Raw genomic sequence first — 21526 nt, 5'->3', positions numbered from 1 at the left:
TCTTTTTACTTCTCTTCCGTCCCTCTACCCCCCCCCCCCCCTCACCATCCTTCTCCTTCTACCCACCCGACTGCACCTAACTCCTCTACCCTCTCTCCGCCTCGTCCCTTTATGCTCCCCACAGCAGCACTTTACATCTCCCGCCACTACCCAGCTATCCGTCCCCCTTCCACCCCAGCCTCCTCTTTACCCCCAACACCTGGTTGCCTCTCTCATCATGCACTGCTCCTCTCAGTCTGCCTACAGCAGCTAAATATGGTGGTCATGTGTGTGAGAGTTGTGTTTGCATAGAAGTGTGTGTGTGTGTGTGTCAATGAAGGCCTCGTTGGCCAAAAGCTCACTCTCTGAGAGTATTTTTGTTGTGCCTATCTGTGACTCAGCATATCTGCTATATGGTGAGCAGGAACTATCCTTTTCATAATGTTGTTATAAAAAGGATAGACTGATCAAATTGTAGTAGAATGTAGACCTTTGACAAAACAGCATTACCATTTTGTAGCACTGATTTTTCTGTATCTAAAAATACAAAATTTTACTGAGAAAACATGTTAGTTAATGAATTGTCTTAAATATAAGATTTTGGGTGCTAGAATAATCTCAATGGGCTTTCATAGAAAATGAAAGTAAAATTTGTGCACCAAATAATCCACTTGTAAAAACACAACTCATTACCAGATTCCTTTGAAGAATAATTGTAACAAAGGGAAATAAATTCGAGAAAACTAATAAGCTATGAGAGATTTGCTGTTAGTATGTGCCTTCAGACAGCAAAATGTGTAGTACATTCCATAGGCACACACAAAAGTAACACACTATCTAGGTTTCCGAATTAATAGTTTCTTCATTGAAGAGAGGAGATGGATAGGTCAATGAACATTAAAAAAGGGGGTGCAAGTCAGTCAGACCCCAGAAAGAGACACAACCAGATGCAGTGAGAACCAAGGATAAGGACTAATAAAGGTGGAGGAACCACACTGAGTCGGTCCTCCTTTCTCTAAAGTCTCCCCCTTCATATTTGTCCACCCTCATCTGTCATCGTCACTACCAGTGGTAGTGTGTCACTTTTACTTTCATCTGTGTTCCTTGGCAGTACTGTACATTTCATCCCTAGGAGACAAGTATAGGCCACTTAAGGAATACTTTTTGGCCAAATGTTAAATAAAATAATTTCACTTCCAAATGTGTGTAAGTGTTGCCTAAAATTCTTGCCTTTTCTATTATTAGTAAATATATTGCTGATCTGTATTTAACCTTTCTTTAAGACTTTTCTACATTAGTTTTTAATTTGCACAAAGGATAATATTTCAGTCGGTCATGACCAAGCCAAAGTAGAGCCAGTCAGATGTGCTGAATCAATGCTAGGACAGAGTTGAAGTAAGTCACCAAAAAGCAGTCTCATTTAGGATCAAATATTGACAGCCAGTCATCACTAAAACATAATCATAATCTGACGGATATCATGAAATTGCCATATTAGTGTTATTATAAAGTGCCGCACATATAAATAAGAAGATTCCGTGGAGACTATGTAGGTTAGTGACCTAATTTTGTCAAGAGCAACTAAAAATGTAAACTGCAGTCTGATCAACATCTGTATGCATGTGAAAAAAATGTACATCAATGTTTGTTGTTGTGGTCTTCAGTCCTGAGACTGGTTTGATGCAGCTCTCCATGCTACCCTATCCTGTGCAAGCTTCTTCATCTCCCAGTACTTACTGCGACCCACATCCTTCTGAATCTGCTTAGTATATTCATCTCTTGGTCTCCCTCTACGATTTTTACCCTCCACACTGCCCTCCAATGCTAAATTTGTGATCCCTTGATGCCTCAGAACATGTCCTACTAACCGGTCCCTCCTTTTTGTCAAGGTGTGCCACAAACTCCTCTTCTCCCCAATTCTATTCAATACCTCTTCATTAGTTATGTGATCGACCCATCTAACCTTCAGCATTCTTCTGTAGCACCACATTTCAAAAGCTTCTATTCTCTTCTTGTACAAACTATTTATCGTCCATGTTTCACTTCCATACATGGCTACACTCCATACAAATACTTTCAGAAACGACTTCCTGACACTTAAATCTATACTCGATGTTAACAAATTTCTCTTCTTCAGAAACGCTTTCCTTGCCATTGCCAGTCTACATTTTATATCCTCTCTACTTCGACCATCATCATTTATTTTGCTCCCCAAATAGCAAAACTCCTTTACTACTTTAAGTGTCTCATTTCCTAGTCTAATTCCCTCAGCAACACCTGACTTATTTCGACTACAGTCCATTATCCTCGTTTTGCTTTTGTTGATGTTCATCTTATATCCTCCTTTCAAGACACTGTCCATTCCGTTCAACTGCTCTTCCAAGTCCTTTGCTGTCTCTGACAGAATTACAATGTCATCGGTGAACCACAAAGTTTCTACTTCTTCTCCATGGATTTTAATACCTACTCCGAATTTTTCTTTTGTTTCCTTTACTGCTTGCTCAATATACAGATTTAATAACATCGGGGAGAGGCTACAACCATGTCTCACTTCTCTCCCAACCACTGCTTCCCTCTCATACCCCTCGACTCTTATAACTGCCATCTGGTTTCTGTACAAATTGTAAATAGCCTTTCGCTCCCTATATTTTACCCCTGCCACCTTCAGAATTTGAAAGAGAGTATTCCAGTTAACGTTGTCAAAAGCTTTCTCTAAGTCTACAAATGCTAGAAACTAAGGTTTGCCTTTTCTTAATCTTTCTTCTAAGATAAGTCGTAAGGTTAGTATTGCTTCACGTGTTCCTACATTTCTACGGAATCCAAACTGATCTTCCCCGAGGTCCGCTTCTACCAGTTTTTCCATTCGTCTGTAAAGAATTCGCGTTAGTATTTTGCAGCTGTGACTTATTAAACTGATAGTTCGGTAATTTTCACATCTGTCAACACCTGTTTTCTTTGGGATTGGAATTATTATATTCTTCTTGAAGTCTGTGGGTATTTCGCCTGTCTCATACATCTTGCTCACCAGATGGTAGAGTTTTGTCAAGACTGGCTCTCCCAAAGAGATCAGTAGTTCTAATGGAATGTTGTCTACTCCCAGGGCCTTGTTTCGACTCAGGTCTTTCAGTGCTCTGTCAAACTCTTCACGCAATATTGTATCTCCCATTTCATCTTCATCTACGTCCTCTTCCATTTCCATAATATTGTCCTCAAGTACATCGCCCTTGTATAGACCCTCTATTATACTCCTTCCACCTCTCTGCTTTCCCTTCTTTGCTTAGAACTGGGTTTCCATGTGAGCTCTTGATATTCATACAAGTGGTTCTCTCTTCTCCAAAGGTCTCTTTAATTTTCCTGTAGGCAGTATCTATCTTACCCCTAGTGAGATAAGCCTCTACATCCTTACATTTGTCCTCTAGCCATCCCTGCTTAGCCATTTTACACTTCCTGTCAATCTCATTTTTGAGACGTCTGTATTCCTTTTGGCCTGCTTCATTTACTGCATTTTTGTATTTTCTCCTTTCGTCAATTAAGTTCAATATTTCTTCTGTTACCCAAGGATTTCTACTAGCCCTCGTCTTTTTACCTACTTGATCCTCTGCTGCCTTCACTACTTCATTCCTCAGAGCTACCCATTCTTCTTCTACTGTACTTATTTCCACCATTCCTGTCAATTGTTCCCTTATGCTCTCCCTGAAACTCTGTACAACCTGTGGTTCTTTCAGTTCATCCAGGTCCCATCTCCTTAAATTCCCACCTTTTTGCAATTTCTTCAGTTTTAATCTACAGTTCATAACCAATAGATTGTGGTCAGAGTCCACATCTACCCCTGGAAATGTCTTACAATCTAAAACCTGGTTCCTAAATCTCTGTCTTACCATTATATAATCTGTCTGATACCTTCTAGTATCTCCAGGATTCTTTCATGTATACAACCTTCTTTCATGATTCTTGAACCAAGTGTTAGCTATGATTAAGTTATGCTCTGTGCAAAACTCTACCAGGCAGCTTCCTCTTTCATTTCGTAGCCCCAATCCATATTCACCTACTATGTTTCCTTCTGTCCCTTTTCCTACTCTCGAATTCCAGTCACCCATGACTATTAAATTTTCACCTCCCTTCACTACCTGAATAATTTCTTTTATCTCATCATACATTTCTTCAATTTCTTCATCAATAGTAATTTAAATATAGGCAATATCAGCTTGTTTATACAAAATTTTGCCAGCCTCTTCATTCACCAAATGAAATGCAATGAAGACATTGTACAAAATTAACAAGTCAATAACCTTTCAATTAGATCAGGAAAGGCAACAGAAAGTGCAAAAGGAAAGAATAGGAAATGGCGAGGGAAAAGGGCAAGAATTAGCATTAACAGCATGAAACTATTGATAACTCTCTCTCCTTACTAAAACAATGGTGTGCGGAACAATCTTTCAGTAGTCTGTGAGCAGGCACTGAAAACTAATTCATTATTAAATTTTAAAAAATTGTTTTGAGCTTGGTACATTACTGTAAGGCAGTGAGCACAAAAGTACTGACAGCCACGTTTCAGTAATTCCTCTTATCCATACTTCTACTTTTACTGAAACACTTACCACCGTCTCATGTGGCATTTCATCATGGAATTGCAAGCATGACAGAGTGGGCGACATCTCTTCCTCTTGATTTTCTTCTTTTTCTTCCCCTTCAACACTGATTTGTGGTTTTCGGTAGTGAATGTAATAAAGTGACTGGTGTACACAGTCCCACTGAGCCCAACAGAATGTTTTTACTATAGACTCATAAGGTGGATCTCCATTTAATGTCTGTGAAAAAATACAATCATAACAGCATGTAAAAGAAGTCTAAACATGAAGGAGGACTACAATATTTAATAGTGAAGTTTTTCAACGAAATTATATATAAATATGCACTTCTAGATATTAGTTATATGACATACAAACAAATTATTTTAATTTAGTCAGTAAGGGAGCTAGTGCATCTCCCCCCCCCCCCCCCCCCCACTCTCTCTCTCTCTCTCTCTCTCTCTCTCTCTCTCTCTCTCTCTCTCTGTCTCTCTCTCTGCATACTTTTTCTCTCATATTGCTGTTAACACCGTCTCTACATAATGTGACACTTGTGAGGATGGGTAACACAACAGATCCATCAGGTGTGTCAAATACTGCTTTAGAGAAAGTATTTTTTCGTTTCACCAGTTCAGTACTTTTACCTCAAGGCTTCATGAAAGCAAGTCAGAAATACCACATACAACAGTGGCACATGGTGGTGGCTGATTTATGCACTAGCTTTATAGTGTTGAGGGGCTGATGGCAAGTATTGTGATCTGTAATCAGATACCAACACTTGAGCCCTCTTTATGGCTGCTGGCACAGGTGCAAGTGATAAATAGGAGGCTGAACTTAAAAAGAACCCCATGAACCACGGACCTTGCCGTTGGTGGGGAGGCTTGCATGCCTCAGCGATACAGATGGCCGTACCGTAGGTGCAACCACTACGGAGGGGTATCTGTTGAGAGGCCAGACAAACATGTGGTTCCTGAATAGGGGCAGCAGCTTTTTCAGTAGTTGCAGGGGCAACAGTCGGGATGATTGACTGATCTGGCCTTGTAACACTAACCAAAACGGCATTGCTGTGCTGGTACTGCGAACGGCTGAAAGCAAAGGGAAACTACAGCCGTAATTTTTTCCGAGGGCATGCAGCTTGACTGTATGATTCAATGATGATGGTGTCCTCTTGCGTAAAATAGTCCCCCATTCGGATCTCCGGGTGGGGACTACTCAAGAAGACGTCGTTATCAGAAGAAAGAAAACTGCCGTTCTACGGATCGGAGCGTGGAATGTCAGATCCCTTAATTGGGCAGGTAGGTCAGAAAATTTAAAAAGGGAAATGGATAGGTTAAAGTTAAATATAGTGGGAATTAGTGAAGTTCGGTGGCAGGAGGCACAAGACTTTTGGTCAGGTGAATACAGGGCTATAAATACAAAATCAAATAGGCAAACTTACGTTTCTAGCATTTGTAGACTTAGGGAAAGCTTTTGACAATATTCACTGGAATACACTCTTTCAAATTCTGAAGATGGCGGGGGTAAAATACAGGGAGCGAAAGGCTATTTACAATTGGTACAGAAAGCAGATGGCAGTTATAAGAGTCGAGGGACATGAAAGGGAAGCAGTGGTTGGGAAGGGAGTGAGACAGGATTGTAGCCTCTCCCCGATGGTATTTTATCTGTATATTGAGCAAGCAGTAAAGGACACAAAAGAAAAGTTCGGAGTAGGTATTAAAATCCATGGAGAAGAAATAAAAACTTTGAGATTCGCCGATGACATTGTAATTCTGTCAGAGACAGCAAAGGACTTGGAAGAGCAGTTGAACGGAATGGACAGTGTCATGAAAGGAGGGTATAAGACGAACATCAACAAAAGCAAAACGAGGATAATGGAATGTAGTCGAATTAAGTCGGGTGATGCTGAGGGAATTAGATTAGGAAATGAGACACTTAAATTAGTAAAGGAGTTTTGCTATTTGGGGAGCAAAATAAATGATGATGGTCGAAGTAGAGAGGATATGAAATGTAGACTGGCAATGGCAAGGAAAGCGTTTCTGAAGAAGAGAAATTTGTTAATATCGTGTATAGATTTAAGTGTCAGGAAGTCGTTTCTGAAAGTATTTGTATGGAGTGTAGCCATGTATGGAAGTGAAACATGGACGATAAATAGTTTGTACAAGAAGAGAATAGAAGCTTTTGAAATGTGGTGCTACAGAAGAATGCTGAAGATTAGATGGGTAGATCACATAACTAATGAGGAGATATTGAACAGAATTGGGGAGAAGAGGAGTTTGTGGCACAACTTGACAAGAAGAAGGGATCAGTTAGTAGGACATGTTCTGAGGCATCAAGGGATCACAAGTTTAGCATTGGAGGGCAGCGTGGAGGGTAAAAATCATAGAGGGAGACCAAGAGATGAATACACTAAGCAGATTCAGAAGGATGTAGGTTGCAGTAAGCACTGGAAGATGAAGAAGCTTGCACAGGATTGAGCAGCATGGAGAGCTGCATCAAACCAGTCTCAGGACTGAAGACAACAACAACAACAACAAGTTAAAAAGATTGACGAATTTGTCAACTGCCTCACTAACAAAGCATACAGAGATGTTACTTCACTAACCAATTCATCTATCTCTGTACTTAGATATTTTGAGTATAATTTACATTCCTGTGATCTCACAAGTTGTTCTTCAACGTTACATGCACCTGTAGTTTCACTACATTTTTCTCTCAGTTACATTTATTACTTGTTCCTTTTAATTATCCTGTCTGTAGAAACAAAATAAATGACAGCTCTGATGCTGTCCTCCATGACTTGGCATTCTTTATTGTTATAACTGTCTTCTTCTGTATGTGAGGGTTATGCGCGACATGCCCTGTAATTTATATCGTATATCCTAGTCTTTGTCTACCTCAATAATTTGTTACTCTCCACTGATCCTTCCAGCACCAAGTTTATTTCCAATAACTGGCCCTTCTTTTGGTAAGGGTTTCCCACAGACTCATTTTTAGCCTATTGCATCTTAGTAGCTCTTCATTTGGTTCATCTGTCCACTTAATTTTCAAGATTTTTCAATAGCAGCCCATTTCCAGTTCCTTCTACTCTGAATTTCCCAAGAACAATATTTAAGCTAAATTCAATTCTGTGCTTCAGATACGCACATTGAAAAATTATTTAGCCCATTCCACATCAACATTTGCTATCACTAGTGTTCTTTTACGAAAGAAAGGTTTTTCCACTACACCAGTCTATTCCTGATATCTTCGTTGCTTCAGCCACACTGTTTAATCTTACTGCCTAGGTAGGAGAGTTCTTTCACTTGTTGGGCTAGTGTGTTATGATCAATTTCAAAATTAAGCAAATGACAGTTTACCTTCCCACTACTCAGCACCATCTTTTTCTTAGCTTTTTTATTCTTAGCTCTTATTCTACATGAATATACAGATCAATCCTTTCAGCAGGTCTTGTAAGTGACTTCTTTTGCCCAGATGGCAAGGGCACTCCCCAAGCTGTCAGGGAAAGAAAAAAATATATAGTGTAATCAAGTGTTTTTCTTCCGATAATGTGTATTCTTTTTTAAAAAGTATGCTTACTGTGGCCTAGTATTTTAGTAAAAGGACAACAGGATCTGAACTGGAACTTTTTAACAGCTATCTACAACTCACCATTTGTCTTCCAAAATGAAAAGAAATGATTCATCGTATGGCACTAACAGCTGGGAATACCCACATGAGCAAGATCGGCCACCAAGTTGCCAGTCTTTTCAGCTGATGTCACACACTGGGCAACTTATATTAAAAAGACTCCATTCCCATCAGTCTACCTCCCCCCCCCCCCCCCCACCCGACTATCATACAGGAGCTCTTGTCAGAAGGGCTACATCATTTGCAAACCTTAGCATATCTGTCTGTTGCTCCTGTATTTTTACCGCTTTTCTGAGATTTTATTTCCCATCTCTCACTGCGTTTCAATGTACAAGTTAAATAACAATGATAATATATAAAAATCCTCTTTCTTACCATCCTTAACAAAAATTTGTGTTTCTTGATATCCATCTTTCATTACACATTTTCATATTTATAGACTATCACTTTTTTATAATCTACCTCTCATTTTATAACTGATCATATGTTGTTCCACCTTACATCGCTGAAAGCTTTCTTTTGGTCTAAAAACATTAGGAATGATTCCTTATTGATTTTATCTTTTCTTTCCTTGATAAGCACCAAGCCTGAATTACTTCACAGACACATTTTGTTTTTCTGAAACAATTAATCTTCATCCATGACCTCTTCAAATTTTTCTTTATGTTCTTCTGTATATTATTCTTACAGTTTACAAGCACCATCAGATTGGTTGATCATTCAATAATTTTCACATTTATCTTTGTTAATAAAAAGATAGTGCTTTTCTGGAACTCTAATGGTAATTAATCAATACTAGAATTTTTTTATGTCAGCTGAAACACCCTCCTAGTTTCTATTTATCCTGCAGATTTTGGTTGTAGCAAAATATATTTCATTGATGCCTTTCAGGGTATATACGTGGATTGAGGGGAAGCATGGGGGGGGGGAACAAAAAACTGAATTTTTCCTGGATTTCCCTGTTAAAACTACTCTTTTTTCCACGTGAACATAGATTACACCTTGGTGAAAGCACATTGTTCTCCTTGTCAAGTGACAATATACTTCCCCTCCGAGCTGTAAAACAGCAATTCTTTGCATGGTGAAGGTTATACATATTGACATGGAACATCCTGGCACTTTAGGAAATAAAATCCACCAAAAAAGCAATGCTTTTTGAAAAGATCTTTGATGCATGACAACATTTACACTGTGTATTTTTGTATCACAAAGGTATAAACAGGTTGTTGTGGTCTTCAGTCCTGAGACTGGTTTGATGCAGCTCTCCATGCTACCTTACCTTGTGCAAGTTTCTTCATCTCCCAGTACTTACTGCAACCCACAACCTTCTGAATCTGCTTAGTGTATTCATCTCTTGGTCTCCCTCTACGATTTTTACCCTCCACGCTGCCCTCCAATGCTAAATTGTGATCCCTTGATGCCTCAGAATATGTCCTACTAACCGGTCCCTTCTTTTTGTCAAGTTGTGCCACAAACTCCTCTTCTCCCCAATTCTACTCAATACTTCATCATTAGTTACGTGATCTACCCATCTAATCTTCAGCATTCTTCTGTAGCACCACATTTCGAAAGCTTCTATTCTCTTCTTGTCCAAACTATTTATCGTCCACGTTTCACTTCCATACATGGCTACACTATATACAAATACTTTCAGAAACGACTTCCTGACACTTAAATCTATACTCGATGTTAAATTCCTCTTCTTCAGAAACGCTTTCCTTGCCATTGCCAGTCTACATTTTATATCCTCTCTACTTCAACCATCATCATTTATTTTGCTCCCCAAATAGCAAAACTCCTTTACTACTTTAAGTGTCTCATTTCCTAGTCTAATTCCCTCAGCAACACCTGACTTATTTCGACTACAGTCCATTATCCTCGTTTTGCTTTAGTTGATGTTCATCTCATATCCTCCTTTCAAGACACTGTCCATTCCGTTCAACTGCTCTTCCAAGTCCTTTGCTGCCTCTGACAGAATTACAATGTCATCGGTGAACCTAAAAGTTTTTATTTCTTCTCCATGGATTTTAATACCTACTCCAAATTTTTCTTTTGTTTCCTTTACTGCTTGCTCAATATACAGATTGAATAACATAGGGGAGAGGCTACAACCCTGTCTCACTCCCTTCCCAACCACTGCTTCCCTTTCATGCCCCTCGACTCTTATAACTGCCATCTGCTTTCTGTACCAATTGTAAATAGCCTTTCGCTCCCTGTATTTTACCCCTGCCACCTTCAGAATTTGAAAGAGATTATTCCAGTCAACATTGTCAAAAGCTTTCTCTAAGTCTACAAATGCTAGACACGTAGGTTTGCCCTTCCTTAATCTAGCTTCTAAGATAAGTCGTAGGGTCAGTATTGCCTCACGTGTTCCAACATTTCTACAGAATCCAAACTGATGTTCCCCGAGGTCGGCTTCTACCAGTTTTTCCATTAGTGTGTAATAGAATTTGCATTAGTGTTTTGCAGCTGTGACTTATAAAACAGATAGTTCGGTAATTTTCACATCTGTCAACACCTGCTTTCTTTGGGATTGGAATTATTATATTCCTCTTGAAGTCTGAGGGTATTTCGCCTGTCTCATACATTTTGCTCACCAGATGGTAGAGTTTTGTCAGGACTGGCTCTCCCAAGGCCATCAGTAGTTCTAATGGAATGTTGTCTACCCCCGGGGCCTTGTTTCGACTCAGGTCTTTCAGTGCTCTGTCAAACTCTTCACGCAATACCGTGTCTCCCATTTCATCTTCATCGTCAAGTACATCGCCCTTCTATAGGCCCTCTATATACTCCTTCCACCTTCCTGCTTTCACTTCTTTGCTTAGAACTGGGTTTCCATCTGAGCTCTTGATATTCATACAAGTTGTTCGCTTTTGTCCAAAGGTCTCTTTAATTTTCCTGTAGGCAGTATCTATCTTACCCCTAGTGAGATAAGCCTCTACATCCTTACATTTGTCCTCTAGCCATCCTTGCTTAGTCATTTTGCACTTCCTGTCAATCTCATTTTTGAGACGTCTGTATTCCTTTTTGCCTACTTCATTTACTGCATTTTTGCATTTTCTCCTTTTGTCAATTAAGTTCAAGGGAAAGAGTCAACCATCCGACGACACACCAAAACAGCAACAAATATGGAGAGACGCGAGGACAAAAGACACAGAAACGGAAAGGTGCAGGACCCCCCTAAATGGATCCATAAAAAGGACTAGCACGGATAAAATGTAAAACATTGTCAGCCATGGAGGCATCGTCACATAAAATCAAAGGCAAGGTGCCCGGGAGATTAAAAGACTGCCGGAGGGTGCGCAGTCGGGGACACTCCAATAAAATGTGGGCGACCTTCAGCCGGGACCCACACCGACACAGGGGGGGGATCCTCCTGACGCAAAAGATGGCCGTGCGTCAGGTATGTATGGCCGATGCGGAGCCGACACAGGATAACAGAGTCCCTGCGAGAAGACCGCAGGGAGGAGCGCCACACATCGGTCGTCTCCTTGACAGCCCACAGTTTATTAGGCGCTGTCATGCCTCCCCACTCAGCAGACCACATCCCAAGCACCTTACGGCGCAACACCAGCTGCTGATCGCGAGCCGTGAGGCCGATCTCCAAAGCTGGGGCGTCGATCGCCCCTTTGGCCAGCCTGTCAACCCGTTCGTTCCCCAGGATGCCAACGTGACCTGGCGTCCAAACCAAGACCACCGAACGACCAGAACGGGCAATGGCGGAAACAGACTCCTGAATAGAGGACACCAGAGGAGAAGAGGGATAGCAGCGATCGATGGCCTGAAGGCTGCTCAGGGAGTCACTGCAGATGACGATGGACCTACCTGAGCAGAAACGCATATGCTCAAGAGCGCGCAATATGGCCACCAGCTCTGCAGTAAAAATACTGCAGCCAGCCGGCAAGGAGCGCTGCTCAACATGGCCAGCGTGAGCAAAAGCGTAGGCAGTGCGACCATCAACCAGGGAACCATCAGTGTAGACAGTCTCACAGTCCGAAAATGAGGTGAGGAGCGCAAGAAAACGGCGACGGAGGGCCACAGGTGGAACCGAGTCCTTGGGTCCCTGTGCCAAGTCCAGACGGACGGACGGCCGGGACAAACACCAGGGAGGCGTAGGTGCACGGACCCGGAAGGGAGGCAGAAGAGGGAATGACCCCAATTCCGACAGCAGGGATTGGACGCGGAGAGCCATTGAAAGCCCAGACCTAGGTCGCCGTTCGGGCAGATGGAGGACCTTGGCAGGGAAAAGCAGGCGATGATTGGGATGGCCTGGCGAGCAATGCACGTGGACAGCATAGTCGGTGACCAGTCGATGGCAGCGAATCCGCAGTGGGGGAACCCCGTCCTCCATCAGGAGACTATCCACGGGGCTGGTACGAAAAGCGCCAGTTGCAAGCCGAACCCCACAGTGGTGTATGGGGTCTAACAACTTCAACACTGAGGGTGATGCAAACCCATAGGCCAGGCTCCCATAATCAAGCTGGGACTGCACAAGGGCTCTGTACAATCGCAGCAGCGTGCAGCGATCTGCACCCCAAGACGTGTGGCTAAGGCAGCGGAGGGCGTTGAGGTGCCGCCAGCATTTTTGCTTCAGCTGAGTAATATGAGGAACCCATGTGAGCCGGGCATCAAACACGAGTCCCAAGAAGCGGCAAGTGTCCACCACTTCAAGCAGGTGGCCGTCGAGGTAAAGGTCAGGATGAGGGTGGACCGTCCGACACCTGCAGAAGTGCATAACTCGAGTCTCGGCGGCAGAGAACTGAAAACCATGAGTCAGAGCCCACGATGCTGCCTTGCGAATGGCGACTTGCAGCCTGCGTTCGGCGACTCCCGTAGTCGTGGAGCTAAATGAGATGCAGAAGTCGTCGGCATACAAAGAAGGAGACACCGACGACCCCACGGCTGCAGCCAGACCATTAATGGCCACTAGAAATAAGGAGACGCTCAACACCGAGCCCTGCGGGACCCCATTTTCCTGCACATAAGATGAACTAGAGGCGGCACCGACTTGCACCCGGAAAGAGCGGCGCAATAAAAAGGTTTGAAGAAAAGCCGGGAGTCGACCATGAAGACCCCACTCATACAACGTGGCGAGGATGTGATGCCTCCATGTGGTGTCATACGCCTTCCGCAGATCGAAAAATACAGCAACGAGATGCTGACGTCGGGCAAAGGCCATACGAATAGCAGATTCCAGCCGCACCAAATTGTCCGTGGCAGACCGGCCCCGACGGAAGCCACCCTGGGATGGAGTGAGGAGACCGCGCGACTGAAGGACCCAACACAAACGCCGCCCCACCATAGGTTCGAGCAATTTGCACAAAACGTTGGTGAGGGTAATGGGACGATAGCTGTCCACTGCCAGTGGGTCCGCACCGGGCTTCAAGATGGGGACAATAAGACCCTCTCGCCATTGCGACGGGAACACGCCCTCGCTCCAGATGCGGTTAAAGATGGTGAGGATGTGTCTTTGGCAGTCCCTGGAGAGATGCTTCAGCATCTGTGCGTGGATGCAGTCCGGTCCTGGTGCTGTATCAGGGCAATCGGCGAGGGCAGCGAGGAATTCCCTCTCGCTGAAAAGAGCATTGTATTTTTCAGAACGACGCGTGCGGAATGATAACGGCGTCTGCTCTGCTCGCTCCTTGAGAGAGCGAAAGGCGGGGGGATAAGTAGCAGTCACAGAGCTCTTAGCAAAGTGCGCAGCAAGGTGTTCAGCAATGGCGGCAGCGTCCGTGCAGACAGCGCCGTCCAAGGAGATCCCAGGGACACCCATAGGGGTCTGGTGTCCATAAAGCCGCCGTATCCGGGACCACACGAGCGAGGGGGAGACACGGGAGCCCCAGGATGAGACATACCGCTCCCAGCATTCCTGCTTACGCCGTGTAATAAGACGACGGGCGAAGGCACGGAGCCTCTTAAAGGCGATGAGGGTCTCGAGAGACGGGTGCCGCCTATGACGCTGGAGGGCCCGCCTACAGTCCCGAATAGCCTCAGCAATCTCCGGCGACCACCAGGGTACAGCCTTCCTCCGAGGGAGTCCAGAAGAGCGGGGGATGGCAGCCTCGGCCGCCGAAATGATTGACGTGGTTAAGACACAGACCACCTCGTCAATGTCACCCTGTGGGGGAGACTCAACAGTTGCCGTGGAAGTAAAACTCGGCCAGTCAGCCCTGTGGAGAGTCCAGCGGGGCAGGCGCCCAGAAGAATGACACTGGGGCAGTGACAAATAGATGGGAAAATGGTCACTACCACACAGGTCAGGATGCACTCTCCAGTGGAGGGATGGGACAAGTCCGGGGGTGCAAAGAGAGAGATCGATGGCTGAGAACGAGCCATGGGCCACACTGAAATGCGTGGGAGCACCGGTGTTCAAGAGGCTAAGGTCGAGCTGAGCCAACAAATGCTCCACGGCACTACCGCGGTCATCGGAGACAGTCCCACCCCATAGAGGGTTGTGGGCATTGAAATCGCCCAGCAACAAGAAAGGTGGCGGCAGTTGGGCGATTAGAGCAGCCAGGACATGCTGCGCGACAGCACCATCCGGTGGAAGGTAAATACTGCAGACGGTAATAGCCTGTGGCGTCCACACCCAAACAGGGACAGCCTCTAAAGCTGTTTGTAGAGGTACAAACTCGTTGTGAAGAGAGTTAAGGACATATATGCAGACACCACTAGACACCCTTTCATAAATTGCCCGGTTCTTAAAATAACCCCGATAGCCACGGAGGGCGGGGGTTCGCATTGCTGGAAACCAAGTTTCCTGCAGAGCAATGCAAAGGAAAGGATGAAGGCTGATAAGTTGGCGGAGCTCAGCTAGATGGTGGAAGAAACCGCTGCAGTTCCACTGGAGGATGGTATTGGCGATGGATGGCAAAGGCGTGAAGGGACTGGGGAGGCAGATTACGCCGCTGGGTCACCTGTTGCCTCCGATTGAGCACCTGCGCTAGTGCTAATCATGGCGTCTGAGGGACCGGCGAGATCGAGGTCCTCAGCGGACGCCAGAATCTCCACCTCGTCCTCAGAAGCAGAGCTGGAAGGTTGCGGTGGGGTGGCTGCCACCGCCAGTTCCTTGGGCTTAGAGCTCTTCTTCTTTGATTTCTCACGCTGTTCCTTGGGTTTAAGTGGCTGGGAGGGCTTCACCGATTCAGTCTCCGGGACGGAGGAGGATCGTGAAGGCCTTCGACCAGCTGATTGTGGGCACTTACGCCACTGTCGGTAGTCAGCCTTCCCGCTGGTGGAAACCTGGGAAGGGAGGGACCCAAGGGACCCCTTGCGAGCGTGAGAAGCCGAAGAAGTTGGACACTTCTCCGGCTTAGAAGCGGGGACCGACGTCCCCGATGGAGGGGATGGTGTTGCTCCTGAGGTAGGCGGCACAGGAGCAACCCGGTGGGTAGAGCCCCCCACTGGCAAGGGGGCAGGAGGAGTTGTACCACTCGTCGATGCGGCCGGAAGTCGCGAAACTGATGGGGCGAGCACAGGTGTTGTAGCAGCGGCGTAGGAAGATGTCATTCTCACTGGATGTAATCGGTCGTATTTCCTTTTGGCCTCAGTATAAGTCAGTCGGTCCAGGGTCTTATATTCCATGATTTTGCGCTCTTTCTGTAATATTCTGCAGTCTGGCGAGCAAGGTGAATGGTGCTCCCCGCAGTTGACGCAGATGGGAGGCGGGGCACATGGAGTATCGGGATGAGATGGGCGTCCGCAATCTCGACATGTGAGGCTGAAAGTGCAGCAGGACAACATATGGCCGAACTTCCAGCACTTGAAGCACCGCATCGGGGGAGGGATATAGGGCTTGACGTCACATCGGTAAACCATCACCTTGACCTTTTCCGATAACGTATCACCCTCGAAGGCCAAGATGAAGGCACCGGTAGCAACCTGATTGTCCCTCGGACCCCGATGAAGGCGCCGGATGAAATGAACACCTCTATGTTCTAAGTTGGCGCGCAGCTCGTCATCAGACTGCAAAAGGAGGTCCCTATGGAAAATAACACCCTGGACCATATTTAAACTCTTATGTGGTGTAATAGTAACGGTAACATCCCCCAACTTGTCACAAGCAAGTAACCTGCGTGACTGGGCGGAGGATGCCGTTTGTATCAGTACTGACCCAGAGCGCATTTTAGACAAGCCCTCCACCTCCCCAAACTTGTCCTCTAAATGCTCGACGAAGAACTGAGGCTTTGTGGAGAGAAAAGACTCCCCATCAGCTCTCGTGCCATCCTGAGACTTACGCTCTTCCCACGGCGTGGCCAGGGAGGGGAACGTTTTCGGATCGTACTTCTGAGCATTAAATTGAGCCCGAGAACGCTTAGAGACTGCTGGCGGCTGGCCGCCAGCGAGAGATGATGTACCACGCTTCATTGCGGGTCATCCGCCCTGATGCCACCTACTCCGACCAAGGGCCCTCCCCACGGGCGCCACCCAGCCACAGCAAAGGCCACCTGGCAGTATGGCCGTTGCCGGGAGTCCCGATACCCCAGGAGGATAGGCATCTACTCCTCGGCAGATGTGGGGAGTTAACGGCGCAGGCATCAGTAGAGCGATCCCTGTGTTGTCAGGGGGCTACAACCAAGAGGGTACATGGCAGCCCCACCACAACGGACTGGCTACCGTGCTGGATCTTAGGTGCAAAAATCTCCAAGGTCGTCGTCGCAGTTAAGAGAAACACTGCAGAGTGCAGCGTGGTAATCACACTCAGGGACATATCCTCGCCCAAGAGATTGAAAACGAGCGGGACACCATTGCAATGACGAGAAAGCCGGCCAAAGGTCTAATTGCACAACGGATACAGCGCACCATGTAAGGCGCCCTTCCCCAATTGGCTCGCTCTTCGGAAGAATTTAGAAAGATGGAGGTCAAACCCGAGAGGGGACCATCACAGAAGGCCAAAACATGTGAGACTCCTTTGAGTCGCCTCTTACGACAGGCAGGAATACCGCGGGCCTATTCTAACCCCCGAACCCGCAGGGGGGCATGTCATGTGATCTCACCAGCCAATGCCAGCAGATATCCAGAGCATAGGACACGTGATGTAATCAACCAATAGCAACATCATTGTTAAGTAGCATGAAGACACAAATAGGAAAAGTTAATGGTTTAAATTAATACACATACAGTATAGCTACAAGAAAAGCTAAGCTTTCACATATAATACTGGTCCTCAAAAATTTTTGGTCTTCTTTCTGAGGGTGTGGTTAGGCAGGGTCCTAAGAGCACAGCTTAAAACACAGCAGCTGAATATTTCTGACAAGCATGATTATAAATTTCACTGCTGTGCACCAAACATTTCATGGATCCCTGGCTGAATACGTGTTCCATCAAGCATTTGGGCTTTTCTATAGAAAAGCCAATTACTTGTTAAATTGCTCAAGAACTCACTTTAGATTTTATTTTTAAGGATAATATACTTCTTGTCATTGTTATTGCATAATTTGTGATCTGTGGAAGAACTAAAATATACAGGGTGGTCCCGAATTCATGGTACAAACTTTAATGGTAGGTGCAGGACATTGTAACAAGGATATATTGTATAGGAATGTATAGTCCCAGGTGACGCGGTGAGGCGTAAACAGGGGAAATAACGGCCGAAAGGAAAACGAAAGATTTTATTGAAATCGTTGTTGACAAGTGTCATGTTTACAGTAAGTGTTCAAAATTGCGTCCACCATGAGCGATACATGCTTGACAGCGTCGGTGCAGCGATTGGCGTACACGTTCAAAGATGCCTGGTATTTCACGCACACCTGCAGCAGCTACAGATATGCGAGCAACGAGATCCTCATCTGAGTCAACTGGAGTCTCATAAACAAGACTCTTAAGATGTCCCCATAAAAAGTAATCGAGGCAAGAGAAATCAGGAGATCGGGGTGGCCAAGGGACTGGTCCACCACGCCCAATCCATCTAGCACCAAACGTGGCATTCAGGTAATTCCGTACAGCAGTGCTGAAGTGTGCTGGCGCTCCATCGTGCTGAAACCACATGCGGTTACGAATGGCGAGCGGAACATCTTGCAGCAGTTCTGGTAACACTTCTTGCAGAAAAATAAGATAGCTTTCGCCACAGAGTTGCGTGGGTAGTAAGTATGGCCCAATCAAAAAGTCGTTCACAATACCAGCCCACACATTAATACCGAAACGTTGTTGATACGCATGTGGACGCGTTGCATGTGGATTATCTGTTGCCCACACATGGGAATTGTGCGCATTAAAGACACCCTCGCGTGAAAATGTCGCTTCATCTGTAAATAGCACATGACCTACGAAATCCGGCTGCAACGCACATTGCTGCAACAACCACTGGCAGAAGTTCACGCGAAGAGGATAATCTGCCGGATTCAATGCTTGTACTTTTTGAAAATGGAAGGGGTGTAAGCGATTTTCATTTAACACTCTGCATACAGTCTGATGACTCACATGTACGTCACGCGCAACAGTTCTTGTGCTTGACTCGGGTCTATCAGCCACTATGTTCAAGATGCGTTCTTCCAGTCTTGGAGTGCGTACAGCTCTTAATCGACCAGCGTCATGTCTGTTGACGTCGAACGTACCTGTTTCACAAAGTTGACGATGTAACTGTTGAAAAATTCTATGATCCGGCATTCGTCGATTAGGATACTCCGCGCGATACATTCGTAACGCAGCTCTGGCGTTACCATTTGCACGGCCGTACATGTAATGCATGTCTGCTTTTTCTGCATACGTAAAGTCACCCATCGTCTACGGCAGCACAATTGTGAATGGCGCTTGTCCCTACTGCGATACATCATGTTCATCTACTGCCCTCTACCGGCAGTGACACCAACCGATCACTCCATTTCTCTTTCCCCTGTTTACGCCTCACCGCGTCACCTGCGACTATACATTCCTATACAATAAATCCTTGTTACAATGTCCTGTACCTACCATTAAAGTTTGTACCATGAATTCGGGACCACCCTGTATATGAAAAACTTACATTGAGACTTGGTCTTTTTTTAGCCTGTATTAGCCTTTAAGACATATCAAACACAAATGTGCAAGTAAAATTGTAAATAATGTTGTAAATAGCTGGTCTCCTGGGCCCAATTTTTTTTTTAAGTGGCTTATCCTCCACGTTAAGTTTTGAATAAGAGACTAACATTTTGTGATTTAAGTAATTCATCACACATTCTCTCACACAACATAATTCATCTTCCTTAAAAGGAAATTTACATTGGAAGTAACGCTTCTCAAACCACCATTCGCAATATTTTCCTGCGGTCTGTTAGAAATGTAAACAGTTGTGGTGTCATACACATCAAAAGCAGTTTGTTGTTACGAAGTATTGCATAGTCCTGGTACTAAAGCCTTCGCACATTTTGCTGTCAACAGGCACTTGTGTGTGCACTGTGTTTTGTTGTTTTAAATGGCATATTTTATTTGCAACTACAGTTTTATTTTGGTGTTATTCTCTCAGTTATATTTTACCCTGCAGTATTATTCTGCAGTAGTGGACTAAAGCAAAATTTTTGTTAGAGTGTCGGTTCTTACCAATCAAAATTACAAAAATTTAACTGAAAACTAAAACAATGTAAATTCCCAGAATTCTAAAAATTTCCCAGGTTTTACCTGGACTTCTCCCAGATGAAAAAATTCCCGGGTTTTGCCCATTCTCCTGAGGCATATACAGCCTGCCCGTATTGATTTGTTTGGACTCATAATCAGTCAGTACTCAGTCAAACTCTAATCACATAATTGGCTCTCTTGTTACCCCCATATTAACTTACTCCTTATGCATCTCCTCCATCACATCTTTTAACAGCTTTCTGCCAATGTACATGTATTCGGTGTGCACATGCCCACTCACCTGTTCTTTTCTCTACACTGAACAGAAGTTTCTCAACTGCTTCTCATAGTTCAACACTTCTATATGTTAGTTATATGATGTTATGTTTAATCTTCTTATTCACCATTTCACTGTATCCTACAAACATCTCATTACCAATCATTTACATGTCTTGCTAACCCATTATGATAAGTCTGTTTGCAAATTTATTTCATTCCTAAGCAACTTGTACATCTAATTTCCTACCTTTCTCCTAGCATTTTCATATTTTCTTCTTTGGTCAACAAGCTGGAGTATTTTATGCATCATTAATGGCTTTTGTGTGTCTGCTAATTTACTGAAACCAAGTGAGATACCCTGACTTAATTATTTCTGTTCTGATTATATCCTGCTAATCTACTGAACTACTCTTTGAAACTGTACCGAGAATTCTGGCCTCTAATTCAGAGAATTTATGCTTTATTTTATTAAGTTTTAAATTTTTGATATTCCACTTCATGAGTTCACCATATTCTTTAGTTTCTTGAATAACCCTAGGTAATGATCTAAATCTTATGTATGCACCTAGTTTGATCTACAGTCAATTTTTTTATATCTACATCTTTACCACTTAGTACCCATGCAGTGACTAGCTTACTCTTATACTGGAACTTTTAAAAAGGTTGTAGGCATCATTACAGTACTTTAGAAGATTTTTGTGTCTTCAGTGCAGTGCTTTCTATGGCCCTCTGCATCTTTTTTGCTTATTTTTATTTATTTATTTGAGATACCTAATGATTATGCATGGATGTGGACTGAGCCAAAGCAGATACAATATAGATATCATACAATACAATACATACTGGTATATTACACATGGTAGATGAATGATTCAAAACTGGTACAATACAATAATATAATAAAGATAATAAACAATACAATACAAAAATACAATAGTGATAAAAAACAATACAGATACAATGACAAATGAAATAATCTGAATTACTACTAAAATTATTTATCTCTGCTGAAGAATTCATCTAAAGAGTAGAAACATTTTTCCAGTAGAAATTCCTTTAGCTTTTTTTGAATAGCGTTTCATTTTCTTTTAGACAACATTCTTTTAGATAATATTACTCAGGAGAGTGTTAAAGATTTTTGTACTTGTGTACTTTACCCCTTTTTGTACCAGAGAGAGATTTTTCCATTCACAGTGCATATCACCTTTCCATCTTGTGTTATAATGATGGTATGACTCATTTGTTTCATATTCAGAGGAATTGAGAAGTGTGGAAGCCATGAGTGAGAGAAGATATTGTGAGGTAGTGGTTAATGTACCTAACTGTTTGTAGCCAAAATATGCGGACTTTGATATGTTGATGTCTCCAATTTTGGAGATTATTCGGATGGCAAATGTTGCTGAGCTAAGCTTTTTTAGTGTTTGCTGTATGTGGAATTCCCAGTTGAGCCAGTTATCTATGTGAACGCCTAGGAACTTTGTGCACTGAACACTTTGTAACTGTTGGCTCTCGTGTGCAATGTTAATCTCTTCTGGGCTTATGTAACT

The 21526-nt window shown here is 44.0% G+C and overlaps 1 protein-coding gene across 4 annotated transcripts in view; it reads right to left on the bottom strand.

The window, feature by feature from the left end:
• LOC126473954 (protein pigeon) overlaps positions 1–21526 on the bottom strand; it is a 500491-nt gene that overhangs the window by 294155 nt on the left and 184810 nt on the right. For all 4 annotated transcript variants that reach the window (XM_050101320.1, XM_050101319.1, XM_050101322.1 and 1 more), the window contains exon 6: positions 4578–4787. In XM_050101320.1, the coding sequence (XP_049957277.1) occupies positions 4578–4787 (210 nt within the window). The remainder of the gene's footprint in view (positions 1–4577; positions 4788–21526) is intronic.

Source organism: Schistocerca serialis, chromosome 4, assembly GCF_023864345.2.
Source record: "Schistocerca serialis cubense isolate TAMUIC-IGC-003099 chromosome 4, iqSchSeri2.2, whole genome shotgun sequence".
Lineage (NCBI taxonomy): Eukaryota > Metazoa > Arthropoda > Insecta > Orthoptera > Acrididae > Schistocerca > Schistocerca serialis.
This window is presented reverse-complemented; position numbering and strand designations above follow the sequence as displayed.